General features: G+C 34.1%; 4 protein-coding genes across 6 annotated transcripts; 3 read left to right on the top strand and 1 right to left on the bottom strand.

Moving 5' to 3' along the window:
- Positions 1 to 4,244: 4,244 nt before the first annotated feature.
- On the bottom strand, positions 4,245 to 8,371 carry LOC106395396 (subtilisin-like protease SBT3.16). Of its 3 annotated transcripts, none has more exons than XM_013835865.3 (8): positions 7,394 to 8,371; positions 7,192 to 7,283; positions 6,914 to 7,011; positions 5,989 to 6,806; positions 5,613 to 5,908; positions 5,405 to 5,519; positions 5,144 to 5,321; positions 4,245 to 5,035 (listed from the first exon to the last, which is right to left on the bottom strand). In XM_013835865.3, exons 1-8 carry the CDS (start codon positions 7,508 to 7,510, stop codon positions 4,470 to 4,472), a joined length of 2,280 nt encoding a protein of 759 aa, XP_013691319.1. In that variant the 5' UTR covers positions 7,511 to 8,371; the 3' UTR covers positions 4,245 to 4,469. The 3 variants fall into 3 exon arrangements, with proteins under 3 accessions (XP_013691319.1, XP_022551116.1, XP_022551118.1); XM_022695395.2 differs by having other exon boundaries at positions 6,914 to 7,118; positions 7,394 to 7,425; XM_022695397.2 differs by having other exon boundaries at positions 4,815 to 5,064.
- A 569-nt stretch (positions 8,372 to 8,940) lies between these two features.
- Positions 8,941 to 12,948, top strand: LOC125575345 (subtilisin-like protease SBT3.17). The gene is made up of 4 exons (XM_048759909.1): positions 8,941 to 9,060; positions 9,168 to 9,259; positions 9,356 to 9,453; positions 9,505 to 12,948. Exons 1-4 carry the CDS (start codon positions 8,941 to 8,943, stop codon positions 10,368 to 10,370), a joined length of 1,176 nt encoding a protein of 391 aa, XP_048615866.1. The 3' UTR covers positions 10,371 to 12,948.
- Positions 10,559 to 12,074, top strand: LOC106395496 (subtilisin-like protease SBT3.17). Its single transcript, XM_013835939.2, has 4 exons — positions 10,559 to 10,788; positions 10,867 to 10,981; positions 11,075 to 11,246; positions 11,512 to 12,074. Exons 1-4 carry the CDS (start codon positions 10,559 to 10,561, stop codon positions 12,072 to 12,074), a joined length of 1,080 nt encoding a protein of 359 aa, XP_013691393.2.
- LOC106394697 (transcription factor MYB20-like) lies at positions 12,822 to 14,028 on the top strand. Its single transcript, XM_013835266.3, has 2 exons — positions 12,822 to 13,238; positions 13,334 to 14,028. The coding sequence occupies exons 1-2, from the start codon at positions 12,976 to 12,978 to the stop codon at positions 13,884 to 13,886; spliced, it is 816 nt and encodes a 271-aa protein (XP_013690720.2). The 5' UTR covers positions 12,822 to 12,975; the 3' UTR covers positions 13,887 to 14,028.
- Positions 14,029 to 14,952: the final 924 nt, after the last annotated feature.

Here is a 14,952-nt window from a genome sequence, read left to right on the forward strand (position 1 = left end):
TTGTTATGTGTTTGAAGATTTACTGTTTAACTTTTCTCAAGTTAGAGAAAAATAAGTTTTTAAATTTCTGATGTTATTTGAATAAACGAGGCTTGCCCTATAGATACGAATATTCAATATTTAAAATTTCTTTTCGACTAGTGAATTTTGCTTTTGACGTTTTTTTATCATTAACATGTGTTAAGTTACATTTTTTTTGCTGAAGTTATTAACTGCTTAGGTTTATACTTTTAAAGAAGTAAATTAGGATTCTTGTAGTATACAAATGAACATACTAAAAAGTTATATAAATATTTAAATTAAAAACTACAGAACATTTTTAATGAATATTTTTTTTTATGTCAGCAACATATAATTTGGTGGTTGTATATCAACTTACTACAAAAACCTAAAGTACACTCTAACATTTGATCCATCTAGAAATGATTTAAAGTCTATTTCAATATCTCTATCTCTCTAATACTAAAGGAGAGAGTTTCAGATTTTATATTTTCTTTATTTCGTAATGTAGGATGCTTAAGAATATAATTTTATCCTTTTAATTTTATAAACATTTATATAGAGATGGTTATGAGGTAAAACATTTACTCCACTTGGGAAAATAATCTACAAATTTCAATTCCCTATACAAGAAATGAAACATGAAATCTATAAAGAATGAAATTTAATAAAAACAGAAAAACAAATTTTCAAATTTAGACTTGCCACATAGATTAACTACTATATATTTCTCAAGGAAATTTATGTGTCTCATATTAAACATATAAATAGCATATATATGCTTATATAAATTAACGAATGGTTATTTTTATTCTTGAATGAATTTTTTAATTGAGTTGAGTCCTTTTAAAAATGTTTCATGCACAGTTTTGAGCCGCGACTCCGTTTGTATTTGGTTATTTTTTTCTTAAATCATTCTCCAAGCTGTATTTTCGATCAATTTCTTCAAAATATATGTAATAACTGCAAAATTTAAATATGAAAACAAATGTTATGGGAAACAGAAAATGGTATATAGATTGTGCGACCACTTGTTGAAGGTGATACTATAAATGTAATAAGTCTGTTGCGGTCTTGTGGATTGCCGAAATGCTAGATTTTTAAGATTACAAATTAGTGTTTATTTTGATAATTCGCCTTATTAATTCATAAAAACTGTGAGTATTTAAAGATTTTTAAGTATTAATTTTTTTTTTGGCATCTAAAACTGAGAAAAGGGAATAAAGTAATGCAAAATAAAATAAGTAACATAAAACGATAAATATAAATCTCACATGAATGTACTAAAAATTAATTTTGAATTTGTATGCAAATACAAATAATTTTATTAAAATCCCATATCATTATGTTAAATTATAATTAAGCCGGCGATACCGCTTTTGAAACAGACACACAATAAGCCCATACTTCATCTCTTTTCTGTAAATATTTGGATTCGTTTCCGATTAAACAAGGTCTATCCGCGATATATTTGACAAGTGTGTCATGACACTCTTTGCCTTCTTGAACAAGCTCCTTGCAACAAGGAATGGATACAACTCCATTTCCAAAAACTTGAGAAATGATCTTGAGCGCACAGTTTGGACTGATTTTAACAACACATTGATCTCATAACTTTTTTGGCTCATTTTCTTCTACAGCTAATGAAGGTAAACATGTATTCGCCACAACTAGGACAACAAAAGACAACATAATAAAGTTAAGCTTCGCCATGGTTGTTATGTGTTTGAGGATTTACTGTTTAACTTTCCTCAAGTTAGAGAAAGAAATAAGTTTTTAAATTTCTGATGTTATTTGAATAAACGAGGCTTGCCCTATTTATAGATACGAATAATCAATATTTAACATTTATGTTCGATTAATGAATTTTTCTTTTGACGTTAAGTTACATTTTTTTTTTGCTGAAGTTATTAACTGCTTAGGTTTATACTTTATAAAGAATTAAATTAGGATTCTTGTAGTATACAAATGAACATACTAAAAACTTATATAATTATTTAAATTAAAAACTACAGAACATTTTTAATGAATATTTTTTTATGTCAGCAACATATAATTTGGTGGTTGTATATCAACTTACTACAAAAACCAAAAGTACACTCTAACATTTGATCCATCTAGAAATGATTTAAAGTATATATCAATCTCTCTCTCTCTCTAAGATTAAAGGAGAGAGTTTCAGATTTTATATTTTCTTTATTTCGTAATGTTGGATGCTTAAGAATGTAATTTTATCCTTTTAATTTTATAAACTTTATGAGGTAAAACATGACTCCACTTGGGAAAATAATCTACAAATTTCAATTCCTATACAAGAAATAAAACATGAAATCTATATAGAATGAAATTTAATAAAAACATAAAAACAAATTTTCGAATTTAAACTTGCCATATCATATTTTATCAGTTTATAACTTACATAATAGTTTAATTACTATATATTTTCTCAAGGAAATTTATGTGTCTCATATTGAACATATAAATAGCATATATATACTTATATAAATTAACAAATGGTTATTTTGATTCTTAAATGAATTTTTTTAATCGAGTTAAGTCTTTTTAAAAATGTTTCATGCACAGTTTTGAGCCGCGACTCTGTTTGTTTTTGGTTAATTTTTCTTAAATCATTCTTCAAATTGTATTTTCGATCAATTTCTTCAAAATTTTTGTAATAACTCCAAAATTTAAATATGAAAACGTATGTGATGAGAAAAAGAAAATGGTATATAGATTGTGCGACTACTTGAAGGTGGTACTATAAATGTAATAAGTCTGTTGCGGTCTTGTGGATTGGCGAAATGCTAGATTTTTAAGATTACAAATTAGTGTTATTGTGATATTTCACCTTATTAATTCATAAAAACTGTGAGTATTTAAAGATTTTTAAGTATTAATTTTTTTATTTGGCATCTAAAACTGAGAAAAGGGAATAAAGTAATGAAAAATAAAATAAGTACCACAAAACGATAAATATAAATCTCACATGAATATATTAAAAATTAATTTTGAATTTGTATGCAAATACAAATAATTTTATTAAAATTCCATATCATTATGTTAAATAATAATTAAGCCGGTGATACCGCTTTTGAAAAAGACACACAATAAGCGCATACTTCATCTCTTTTCTGTAAATATTTGGATTCGTTTCCGATTAAACTAGGTCTATCCGCGATATATTTGACAAGTGTGTCATGACACTCTTTGCCTTCTTGAACAAGCTCCTTGATTAAAGGAGAGAGTTTTTGATTTTATATTTTATTTATTATGTTATGTAGGATGCTTAAGAATAATTTTTTCTTTTTCATTTTATCATTTTTATGCAGAGATGGTTATGAGGTAAAACCTGACTCCACTTGGGAAAATAATCTACAAATTTCAATTCACTATAATAAAATAATATGTAATATATATATAAGAATAAATTTTAATAAAAAACAAATAAGAATTTTTTAAAAAAAATCCAATTTATGCTTGCGATATTAGATTTTATCAGTTTATTATTTTCAAAATAGTTTAATTTCTTTTTATATTTCTCAAGGAAATTTATGTGTTTTATATTAAAAATATAAATAACAGATATATACTTACATAAATTAACATATGTGATGGGACAAAGAAAATGGTATATGGATTGTGGGATCAGTTGAAGTTTGAGAGCAGAGAACTTCTTTGCTCTCAAAATGGTATATGGATTGTGGGATCAGTTGAAGTTTGAGAGCAAAGAAAATGGTATATGGATAAGTGTGTTGCGATCTTGTAGAGTCGCGAAAGACAAGATTCTTATGATTACAAATAAATGTTTATTTTGATATTTCGCCATTTGAGATAATGAAAATTGTGGGTAATTAAAGATTTTTTAAATAACATATTTTTATTTCGGATTTGACCTCTTTATTTGGTATCTAAATGAGAAAAGAAAATAAAATAATGCAAAAGAAAACAAGCAACACAAAATGATAAATGTAAATCTCACATGAATATATTTTATTTTGAACTTGTATGCATATATAAATAATTTTATTAAAATACATATTACTGTGTTAAAATATAATTAAGCTGGTGATAATGTTTTTGATACAGACACACAGTGAACCCATAATTCATCTATTTTCTGTAAGTATTTGGATTCGTTTCCAATTAACAAGTGTGTTATGTCATTGTTTTTTTTTTGGAACAAACTCATGGCAGCAAAGAATGGATAGAGCTCAATTTTCAAAAACTTGAGAAATAACAGAATTATTTATAAGAATTGAAAAAACAAAGAACAATAATTGACAAAACAAAATCCTAAATCACAAATAACAATTTTAACTATTAAGTAACATATAATATATAGTAAAAGATACGCTGCTTCTTTTTCACATTTACAGCTTCTGATAGATAACAAATTCAAACACACATATTTTAAAAATATCTTTTGTCAAAGATATTTTAAAATATTTTCAATATTATTAATAATTTTGTTAGATTTTGAAGTTCAAAACTCTTGTTCTCACAGAAAGAGGGATTCGGACATTGTGAACTCCATTGTCGGTCCATGTCAAGCTCCCAAAGTGATAATCAGTGTTCACTCTATGAGTCGTGGAGACTTTCACCGTAAATGTAATCTTCTTGGTATTGGGACCGAACTCAAGAGTTTTAGGACTCACCTGCAGGTTTATACCTAGAGGCGGTTCGATCACAGCTTTGTAAACCGAGCCGACCGGTCCAACATTTGTCACGGTTCTAGTTATTGTGATCTCTTGACTAAGATATGGGATTGTGATGGAGGGCAAGTTAACATCAAGCATGGATGGAGTTGGGGAAGGGCAAGTGTAAACTTTTCCAAGTAGTTTTGAGATGGATATATCTTCATAGCCTGCAGAACACAAGTAATGAACATATTCATCATGGCCCATGTCGTAGACAAGTCCCGGGTCTGCCACCTTCCCCGGGTTCACGAGGCCGCCTCCGTAGTCAAAGGGGTCAGCGATTTTGCGCGGGGAACCCTCCGCTGCAATAGGCTCTCCCGATGGGTCCGTTTGAAATGCTGCAAGGGCTATCAGTCATTCACTGAAACTTCTTCGGAAACAAGAAATAACTACAACGTTTCTTGGTAAGCAAGAAACAAATATTTTTTGTAAATACACAATTTTACCAGTTGTGACGAGAGCGGATCGAATCGCAGCAGGGGACCAGTCAGGGCGTTTTTGCTTAAGAAGTGCAACTATTCCTGTTACGACAGGTGTAGCCATCGATGTCCCTGACATGAACTCGTATCCTGCCCCTGTTGGTACGGCCGCAAGTATACCTACACCTGGTGCTGCTATATCCGGCTGTACTTAAAAAAACCATAAGCCAACTTCACGACGGGTAAATCGCATGTAAAAAACAAGTTAGTAAGAAGTTTATACTTCACCTTGAGAATGGCGGGAGATATTGAATTGGGACCTCTAGACGAAAACCTTGCAACCTTAGTCGCTGAAGGTCGGCCAACGAATGTCTTGGTTGGGCTGATCTTAGCTTTAGGAAATCTGCAGAAATCATTACAATAGGAAAAAAAAAAGTCTCTATCGAACCAAAAGAGTTCATAAATGGATAACAAATAGAGAAATGTGAGAACTTACTTGGCTGTTTGGAGATACAGTAAAATGTCCATCCCAATTTCATAGTCTACCCGGGCAGAGGCGATACCCGCGGTGCCCGGTTCGATCAAATCAATGGGCTTTGTTGCGATGATGATGCCAACAACGCCTTTAGATTTCGCGAATTCAGCCATCTGATCTGTAAATCTATCTGTTAGGAAGGTAAACAAGATTTTCCCCTTAGCTTTACCGGCTTCAAAATCAGCTTTGGTCAAGTCATCGAAGTAAATAAGATCAGTGAATCCGACTTCTTCTCCTATGTATAAACCTTCTTGACCCTGATAAATCCGTCCCACAAAAATATTTAAAATAAACAATTACAAATTTTTTTGTACCACAAGTAAAACTATATACGTACCAGTACGGTTACATTGTTTCCAAGAGTGATGGGCGTGAAGAACTCTCGGTCCATGGTCGTAGCCGCGACCGTTATAATCCACGGAGCAACGTTAGAGATGGTTTGAGTTTCGGGACCATCGTTCCCACCAGCGCATACCACGGTAATACCCTTCATCACGGCGTGGAAAGCAGCGATAGCGAAATCACTCCTATCGACCTCGAAATCAAGCGGTATCTCGGATCCGAGCGAGAGCGATAGAACATCGACGCCATCACGCATAGCGTGATCCATGGCCTTTAAAATATCCGGCGTGAAACACTCCTCGTTGTTCCAACACACTTTGTAAGCGGCTACACGGGCCCTTGGGGCACTGCCTCTCGCAGTTCCCTGACCTAAACCGAGGAAGTTTGCGTTTTGGACAAAAGAACCTGCTGCTGTCGACGCACAGTGTGTTCCGTGGCCGATTTTGTCCAAAGGCGACATGGCCTCGTCTCTCTCCGCTGCATTGAAAGCCCCTTTGTACTTTCTGGCGATACCCTTTGCGTAGTACGTAGCTCCGATCACCTTTCTGTTGCACATCGACGCGTTGAAACCTTCTCCTGAAACACATTGTCCCTTCCAGCGTGCCGGGATCGGTCCAAGACCGTTGTCATTAAATGACTTTGACCCTGGCCATATTCCTGAGTCCACGATTCCTATGATTGTGTCGCTTCCCATATCGGTATCATGGACGAGACCGGTTGGAGCGGTTGAAGTGAGTCCCACGTAATCACTAACCCTTGTTGTTGTTAGTTTCATATTCTTGCTTCTTGTTAAGTGAACAACATGCGGATTTTCTATTATAAATTCAAATCCAAAGTGGATATATAATTAGTACTGTTTTTGAGTTTAACCTAATTCTTGTGCAACAAGTTCCCTCAGAGAGAATAGTTTCATATTTTACCTGAGAGTTCCCTTGCTTGGGCTGATGTGAGTTTTGCTGAAAAGCCTGAAAAACCATGTCTGTAACTATAAATCATAGACTCACGAGAAGCTTCTTTGCTGCATCATTAGTCAAACCATTTAAATTCATCAGAAAATAATATTTTCCGCGCAACATTCATGATCTTTTAACCGGGCCAGGGAATGACTCACGTAAGTGGGGAACCCTGGATTATCAAAAAAAAAAAAAAAAAAAAACATTCATGATCTTTGGAAAGAATAGACCAATAATGAGATTACCTTCCAAGAAGCGATCCAAGGATATCATGATGTGAATCAGTAACAAGTTTAGGATCATTATGTTGCCTCTTACCCAAATGCACCGTGTAAATCTAAATATAACATCACCGAGAAAGTTAAATTAGTGAAATTCCTTGCAATTAACGTCTCTCTCTTTTGGCAGAAATAAAAAAGATTTAAAAAATCGGCAATAGGTATATACCTGGCTTTCCTGATTCGCACAAGAAATTAAGGATATTTTCAAGATGAATACTAAACTTATGAACACAACTACAATATGCTTCCTATTATTGGATACAGTCAGAGAAGACAACCCCATTTTCAGGGTTTTATGAGTTTTTGTTCAGGCTGATTCTTTTTATACAAGAATCTTCCAAGAATATTAGGGTTCTTATTCTTGGATCTCCTCAAACAATGTTCTCTCTGATTGTATCCCAGAAGAAGCATAATGATGATTGTATTCAACCCATCTTGTATTTAAACTGATCAGGATTTGGTTAAGAATGTTGAGAGTTTTTTTTTAGCTTACAACGAAGATAGGAGATAACACCAAAGCTAATAGTTAATTTGGGACTACTCTAGTTTAAAACGGTTTTGTTTCTTTTTATATAATTATCGGCGTAGAATTAAAACGAGTCAAAACTTGAAACTGTTATTGTCTGTTAAAACCATGATAGTAAGGTAAATGTAAATATTATGTTATTCAGATATGAATTTAAAGTTTTCTTTTTTTTTTTGTTTTAATTAAAGGGTTTTCAGAATTTAAAATTTTATTTTAATTTAGTATTATTAAATTAGAAATTTAAAATTTTCATATTAAATATACTCTTGTTAAAAATGTTTAAGCAGTGGATGATATTTTGTGATATTAGGGTGGACAGATGAAATTTCATAATTAATTAAATGTATAATACATAAATTTCATGGTTTTAGAATGTTTGCTAAATAATTTTAATGGAAATATGATTTCATCTTTAAGAAAGATAGTTGGAAATAGACATGAGCAGGCCATGGAAATATGGTTTGGTAGTAGATGATCTTGGCATCATAAAATTTTGAATAGTTTTAGCATTAGGTTGTACAAAAGTTTTTTGAAGTGAATAAAAATTCAAAATTCTTTCAAAAAAAAAACGTTTTTTTTTATTCTTCTTGATTCTCATGAAGCTTGTTTTTCCCCTTTTTATTTGGTCTTCTTGATTCTCATGAAGCTTGTTTTTCTTATGTATATTTATTCGAAAAATAGCAAGTAAATGTTTTTTTTTTTAATCAAAGATTATTAATTTGTGAGAATTCAGATGAAATGAGCAATTTAGATGATGATGATGATGGTTCATCCGAGGACCTCTGAAGAATCTATTTGGGTATGGCCAACGAGAAGGTAAAGACTTCTCTATGTTTAGCCAAGTTCATGATATTGTTGTTAGACTTTGTGAGGTTTATGGGGTAATATCGTTAAATAGTTGTTGCTGTTATACTTATTCTGACAAACAAACTAGGTGGAATGCTGAAAAGTCCCAAATTTCATTTTTGTTTAAAATGGTAATTTGTTTATTTCTTAACTGTTGTCTGGTGGTATGTTTATTTTTAGAATCTAGTTAATTATATTTCTAATTTTCAGCTTTTCTCAATACCCTTATAATATGATAATCAGAAGACATGTCCAAGCAGCTTGTGTTGCAATCAGAGGATCATTGTTAAGGGGCAAGATTGTTACTAACCCTCTACATTTCTCAAAACCCAAAAATTATAATGAGGTACTGTTTTCTGATTAGCAATACAAGTTCTAAGGCGTGTCCTCTGGTCATAAGTCTCGTGTTAATCCTGAACGGAGTGTTTATCTCTGCGGCACAAGTCAATTTGTTGAATAAGGTACATAAACGTTTTCCTTTTCCCTAGAGATGGAGACCAGAGCATTGTAATTAGTCCCCTTTTTCTGAATATTTTTAATTTTATCTTTTTATTTTCGGTAATACCAGGTTCACATTGTCCATTTGGGAGCAAAGAAACATGATACTCCTGAGCTAGTTACTAAATCACATTACCAAGTTTTGGAACCAATTCTTGGAAGGTATATACGAGTATTGTAATTTATCCAATTTCAGTGTTACCAGGAGCATAAACTGAGTGTATACTCAGTTTCCTTCTTTTATAATTCGTTCCACAGCAAAGAAGCTGCACAGAAATCTATAGTATACAATTACAGGCATGGTTTCTCCGGGTTTGCAGCAAAACTTACCGCGTCCCAAGCAAAGAACCTTTCAGGTACTTAGAACGTTGATTGACTCAGAAAGTCATTAATTATATGTCTCCATTAAACTCTAAATAAATTAATATTGATTTGTTATCTATCAGCGCATCCAGAGGTTCTTTGTGTTATACCAAGTCGAACACTGAGGTTGAAAACAACAAGAACATTCGATTACTTAGGACTTCTACCTAGTTCTCCAAAAGGTCTTCTACATGATACCCGTTTGGGTAGTGAAGCTATTATCGGCATCATAGACTCAGGGATATGGCCAGAGGCAGAGTCATTCAAGGACACAGGTCTAGGACCGATCCCGCAACGTTGGAAAGGAAAATGTGTGTCCGGGGATGGATTTGACGCCACGAAACATTGCAACAAGAAGCTTATAGGGGCTGAGTTCTACGTTGACAGTCTTGCAGCAGAGACGGACGGACGATATGATTTCCATGCAGACAATGAGTATAGATCGGCTAGAGATGGTGTAGGCCATGGCACACATGTGTCTGCGATAGCAGCTGGTTCTTTTGTGGCGAACGCAAGCTATAAAGGACTTGGTGGAGGAGCCGCTAGAGGCGTGGGTCCTCATGCACGTATAGCTATGTACAAGACCTGCTGGGGAAAACTTGGATGTCTCACACCTGATGTACTCAAAGCAATAGATCATAGCATACGTGACGGGGTTGATGTTATATCGATTTCCATCGGTGCTGACGCACCTGCCGGTTTCGAAATTGATACAAGCGATGTATCATTTGGTTCATTCCATGCAGTGATGAAAGGCATTCCCGTTGTCTGTTCTGCTGGAAACGAGGGACCGAACGCTCAAACTGTTGATAATATTGCTCCATGGATCATAACCGTAGCTGCTACATCCATGGACCGCTCCTTCCCTGTCCCCATCACTCTTGGAAATAATATAACAATCCTTGTATGATCACTTTCTCTTGATTTCCATATTATTTTTATTTTATGATTTTCTTTTCATTTTTTTACTATGATTTTTTTATAAGTATTTTTTTTTACTATGATTTGTGACTTTGTTCTCGTGGACTGTTTCAGGGTGAAGGTTTAAACACATTCCCTGAAGTTGGATTTACTGATCTTTTATTACAAGCGGAATTGATGGAAACCTCAATCGCACAAGGGCAAATTAAAGGAAAAATCGTGCTTGCGTTTACTCCAAACAATGAAGCGATACAAAAGGCAGACCGTGTATTGAATGCTGGATGTGCTGGCATCATCTATGCACAATCTGTAGTTGATCCTACGATTTGCAGTGGCCTAGATGTTCCTTGCGCCGTTGTAGATTACGAATTTGGAACTGACATGTTATACTATATCGAGACCACCGAGTAATAAATTAATGTTCACCAACGTTTTTAATATCATCATCACTTTTCTGTTTATGACAAAGTATTTTGACTTTGCAGTGTGCCTTTAGCAAAGCTAAGCACTTCCAAGACTCTTGTTGGTCGGCCTGTTGCATCTAGAGTGGCTCGTTTCTCTTGTAGAGGACCTAATTCAGTTTCCCCAGCAATTCTAAAGGTTTGTCTCTTATTATTATTTTTTTGTTGTTTCTTCAAATATATTGATGCTCAAAGTTAATAGTATTTGGTACTCTGCTGGATAATAATGCAGCCAGACATAGCAGCACCGGGTGTTAACATTCTTTCTGCTGTACCTGATGGGTATAAGTTCATGTCGGGAACATCAATGTCAACTCCTATTGTGTCAGGAATCGTTGGGCTAATCAGACAAACCCGCCCTGACTGGTCTCCTGCTGCAATCCGATCCGCTCTTGTCACAACAGGTTCTCACTCTAAAACCATACCCAACCATAGGATTTTCAATCCGTATTTTAGTTTATTTCCATGTAACCGGTTCTTGGGTTGAAAAGAAAATACTTACGTAAATTAACACATAATAATCTACTATGGATCAACTTGGTGTTCTCTCTTTTTGTTTAGGCTTTCATTTTTTGTTATGTTAAGATTATATTGGTTCGACTTATACTAAATATTTCGAAAAGACACTAAACATCTTTAGTTGCTCCGTTTTCTCTTATTGAAATGAAGCATGGAGGACCGATCCATCTGGAGAGCCTATATATTCAGAGGGAGCAACACGGAAACTTGCTGACCCGTTTGACTATGGAGGAGGACTGATCAACCCAGAGAAAGTCACAGACCCTGGACTTGTTTACGACTTGGGTTTGGATGACTATATTCATTACTTGTGTTCTGCGGATTACTCTGATAATGAAATTTCCCAACTAATTGGGAAACTTAATCAATGCCCTTCGCCAAGGCCTTCTATGCTCGACTTCAACATGCCTTCGATCACAATCCCAAGTCTCACTGGAGAGGTCACCGTGACTAGAACAGTAACGAATGTTGGAGCGGCTGGTTCGGTTTACAAACCCGTTGTTGAGCCTCCTTTTGGAATAGAGCTTGAGGTGAATCCAAAGACTCTTGTGTTTGATTCCAACACAACGAAGAATACATTTAGTGTGAGAGTGAGGTCGAATCATAAAGTGAACGGGGACTTTTATTTTGGGAGCTTGTGTTGGACCGATGGAGCTCACAACGTTACTATTCCTGTTTCCATCAGGACAAAGATCCTGAGGAATTACGTTTAATCATTTTTCACTTGTAATTATAGTTTTTACCATGGTATGTTTCTGGATCTTGAGATTCTTTTACTAATAATTCAGATTACAGTATATTTGGTTTAAACATATATATAAGAAATAGTCAATTTGCCAAATAGCTATATTGGGTACCAAATCAAACTAATACGCATACTAGTCCAGTGTTACAAAAAATAGAGCATACCAATCCAATATTTAAGTCTATAGACTATAAGTAGAAGGATTTTAAAACCATGTTAAATTTTCAGTTCTAAATTGTTTGTATCTATCATATAAACCATGATAACTATCTTAACATCTTTCACCAAAAAAAAAAAACCTGATAACTATAAAAGCTCTTCTGAATTGCATACATATAGTATGTGCAATACACAACACACGCTTAGAGAAAACACTATATATATATATATTTTTGGTCAAAAGAAAACACTATATTTAAAGTTTGAAGTTATCCCAAGATCAAGAAAGAAAAAATAAATGCATCTTTATTATCATATTACACACAGATAAACCCACATCCATAAACTTAACAAAAAATATAAGAAATGGAAAAATGAAAAGGGAATAATGGACCACCGATGTGTGAACAAAGATATGAAAAGGTTGAATTACATATATCTTAGTGCTCAAAATTTATCCTTACATTCTTTTTGCTCCCTTTAATCTTTATAAAAGCCTATAGATACAGACACATACATATATGTGCGTATGCATATATATAGGTGGTTGCCATGCTTACCCAACCATCTGTCCTCAACTTTCAATAACATTTACTCTCTCAGACGGTAGACAAAGACAGAGAGATAGACAAAAGAAACAGAGTATATGCTCTGTTTTGTTCATTGATAAAAAAAAATAGTGTTTGAAAGAACAAGAAGTGGAGAAAGAAATGGGGAGACAACCATGCTGTGACAAAGTAGGGTTGAAGAAAGGACCATGGAGTGCAGACGAAGACAGGAAGCTCATGAACTTCATCCTCACCCATGGACAATGTTGTTGGAGAGCTGTTCCTAAGCTTGCCGGTCTTCTCAGGTGTGGGAAGAGTTGTAGACTTCGTTGGACAAATTATCTTCGACCAGACCTTAAGAGAGGTCTTCTCTCGGATTACGAGGAGAAGATGGTCATTGACCTCCATTCCCAGCTCGGCAACAGGTTACAAAACATTTTTTTTGTTTGTGTAAACTTTATTAAACCTTTATGATAATTTATATTCTCTATTTCTGAGATTTTTTTTTTGGTATGTGAAGGTGGTCAAAGATAGCTTCTCATTTACCAGGAAGAACAGACAATGAAATCAAGAACCACTGGAACACTCACATCAAGAAGAAGTTAAGGAAAATGGGGATCGATCCTCTCACTCATAAACCACTCTCTATAGTTGAACAAGAAGAAGAAAAACTTTTAAAGAAGCTGGAGAAACCAATGGAGCAGACTGCGGAGGAACCAACTAATTATTGTCTTACCAAAGACAGCAACAGCAAAAACATGTTTATGGCAATGAATCTTGAGTATGGCGTCGAAGAAGTCCCTATGATTGATCCGGAGTGTTTAGAGCTTATCTGTAACAACTCTTCAATGTCTACTACATCCACATCCACGTCTTCCAGTTCATCTAATGAATCAAGCATCTTGAAGGATTTTCAGTTCCCGGATTTCGATTGGTCGGACTATGGTATTGATAATAATAATCATCATAATAATAATGGTGTTGACAACATAATGGAGAACAATGTGATGAGCCTGTGGGATGTTGATGACTTTAGCAGTTGGGATTTACTGTTAAATGATGATATTCCTTAGAGTTCTTCCACGTTTGGGTTGTTTTGAATTTATTTTAAAGTCAATATTTTCTTTGTAAAATGGAAACTACGTGGGGACAGAAAACCCTATGTACACTTCTTCAGTCTTGTCTAAGGTGAGATTTTAAAAAAACTTTTTACTAGAGAAAGAGTTACAAAAAGAAAAATCAAATATATTTATTTTGTACAGACAAAAAGAGTCAGAGTGTTATAAAAGTAAAGGAAAAGTCTATATTTATTCATAACATAGAGGTTCTTTATATAGGAGATTACACCGTCGTAGATAAATGGAAAGATTACAAATCATAATCTCTTGGTTATGAGTCATCCACAATCTGGTTCATAACATTCTCCCTTGGATGTCATAACCATTTAGAGCTTGTAATATGATTTAATGTTGCTTCATTAAAACCTTACCAGAAAAACCTAATTGGGACAAAACCATGGTGAAGGAAAAAGAGTACAACACACATTACTCCCCCTGATTTGGACAGTGGACCTCTCCAATTTTCTGCAATCCGTGAGTGATGAAGATCTTTGGCAGAATATGCTTCGTTCTCGAACATGATAATTGGTTCTTCTTTACCATCGGCCATGCCACAATCTGATATTGAGTCATCGACCTCAAATAAACACACACGAAATCTTGGATGATGTTGTATTGATATGTGTGTACCACCATGTGTAAAACATAACATTCTGAAAACAAATCAACAAAACCAAATAACCCCTATTTGGGCTGGTTAGTATAAAATAAACCAAAATCAAAGGCTTCTTCATCGTCCTTCTTATGGACCAATCAGATCAGTGTCTAAAACAAGACTTCTGCATCGTCCATCTCACGACTAAATGGACTTCTTTATCGTCCACCTTTGGACTGAATGGATCAGTGTCCAAAACAAGTGATCTCACGCCCATGTACTAGATAATGGGTGGGACTGGTCCATATTAAATCTCTTGAGTACATTTTTCTGCATATACTATTTGATGCACAAGGATTTCATTGTTAATGTACTCAAGCTGTAATCCCAAACAAAACTTTTTTTTCCAAGATCTTTCATCTCAAA

Source organism: Brassica napus, chromosome C6 (assembly GCF_020379485.1).
Source record: "Brassica napus cultivar Da-Ae chromosome C6, Da-Ae, whole genome shotgun sequence".
In the NCBI taxonomy this organism is placed as follows: domain Eukaryota; kingdom Viridiplantae; phylum Streptophyta; class Magnoliopsida; order Brassicales; family Brassicaceae; genus Brassica; species Brassica napus.

Coding starts and splice junctions, on each gene's coding strand:
- LOC106395496 (XM_013835939.2), top strand. CDS start 10,559: ATGGAAACCTCAATCGCACAAGGGCAAATTAAAGGAAAAATCGTGCTT. Junction 10,982..11,074: donor TTTCCCCAGCAATTCTAAAG/GTTTGTCTCTTA, acceptor ATAATAATGCAG/CCAGACATAGCAGCACCGGG. Junction 11,247..11,511: donor ATCCGCTCTTGTCACAACAG/GTTCTCACTCTA, acceptor ATTGAAATGAAG/CATGGAGGACCGATCCATCT.
- LOC125575345 (XM_048759909.1), top strand. CDS start 8,941: ATGAGGTACTGTTTTCTGATTAGCAATACAAGTTCTAAGGCGTGTCCT. Junction 9,260..9,355: donor TTGGAACCAATTCTTGGAAG/GTATATACGAGT, acceptor TTCGTTCCACAG/CAAAGAAGCTGCACAGAAAT. Junction 9,454..9,504: donor CCAAGCAAAGAACCTTTCAG/GTACTTAGAACG, acceptor TATGTCTCCATT/AAACTCTAAATAAATTAATA.
- LOC106395396 (XM_013835865.3), bottom strand. CDS start 7,510: ATGGGGTTGTCTTCTCTGACTGTATCCAATAATAGGAAGCATATTGTA. Junction 7,284..7,393: donor GTGCGAATCAGGAAAGCCAG/GTATATACCTAT, acceptor TGTTATATTTAG/ATTTACACGGTGCATTTGGG. Junction 6,807..6,913: donor CCAAGCAAGGGAACTCTCAG/GTAAAATATGAA, acceptor AATTTATAATAG/AAAATCCGCATGTTGTTCAC.
- LOC106394697 (XM_013835266.3), top strand. CDS start 12,976: ATGGGGAGACAACCATGCTGTGACAAAGTAGGGTTGAAGAAAGGACCA. Junction 13,239..13,333: donor CATTCCCAGCTCGGCAACAG/GTTACAAAACAT, acceptor TGGTATGTGAAG/GTGGTCAAAGATAGCTTCTC.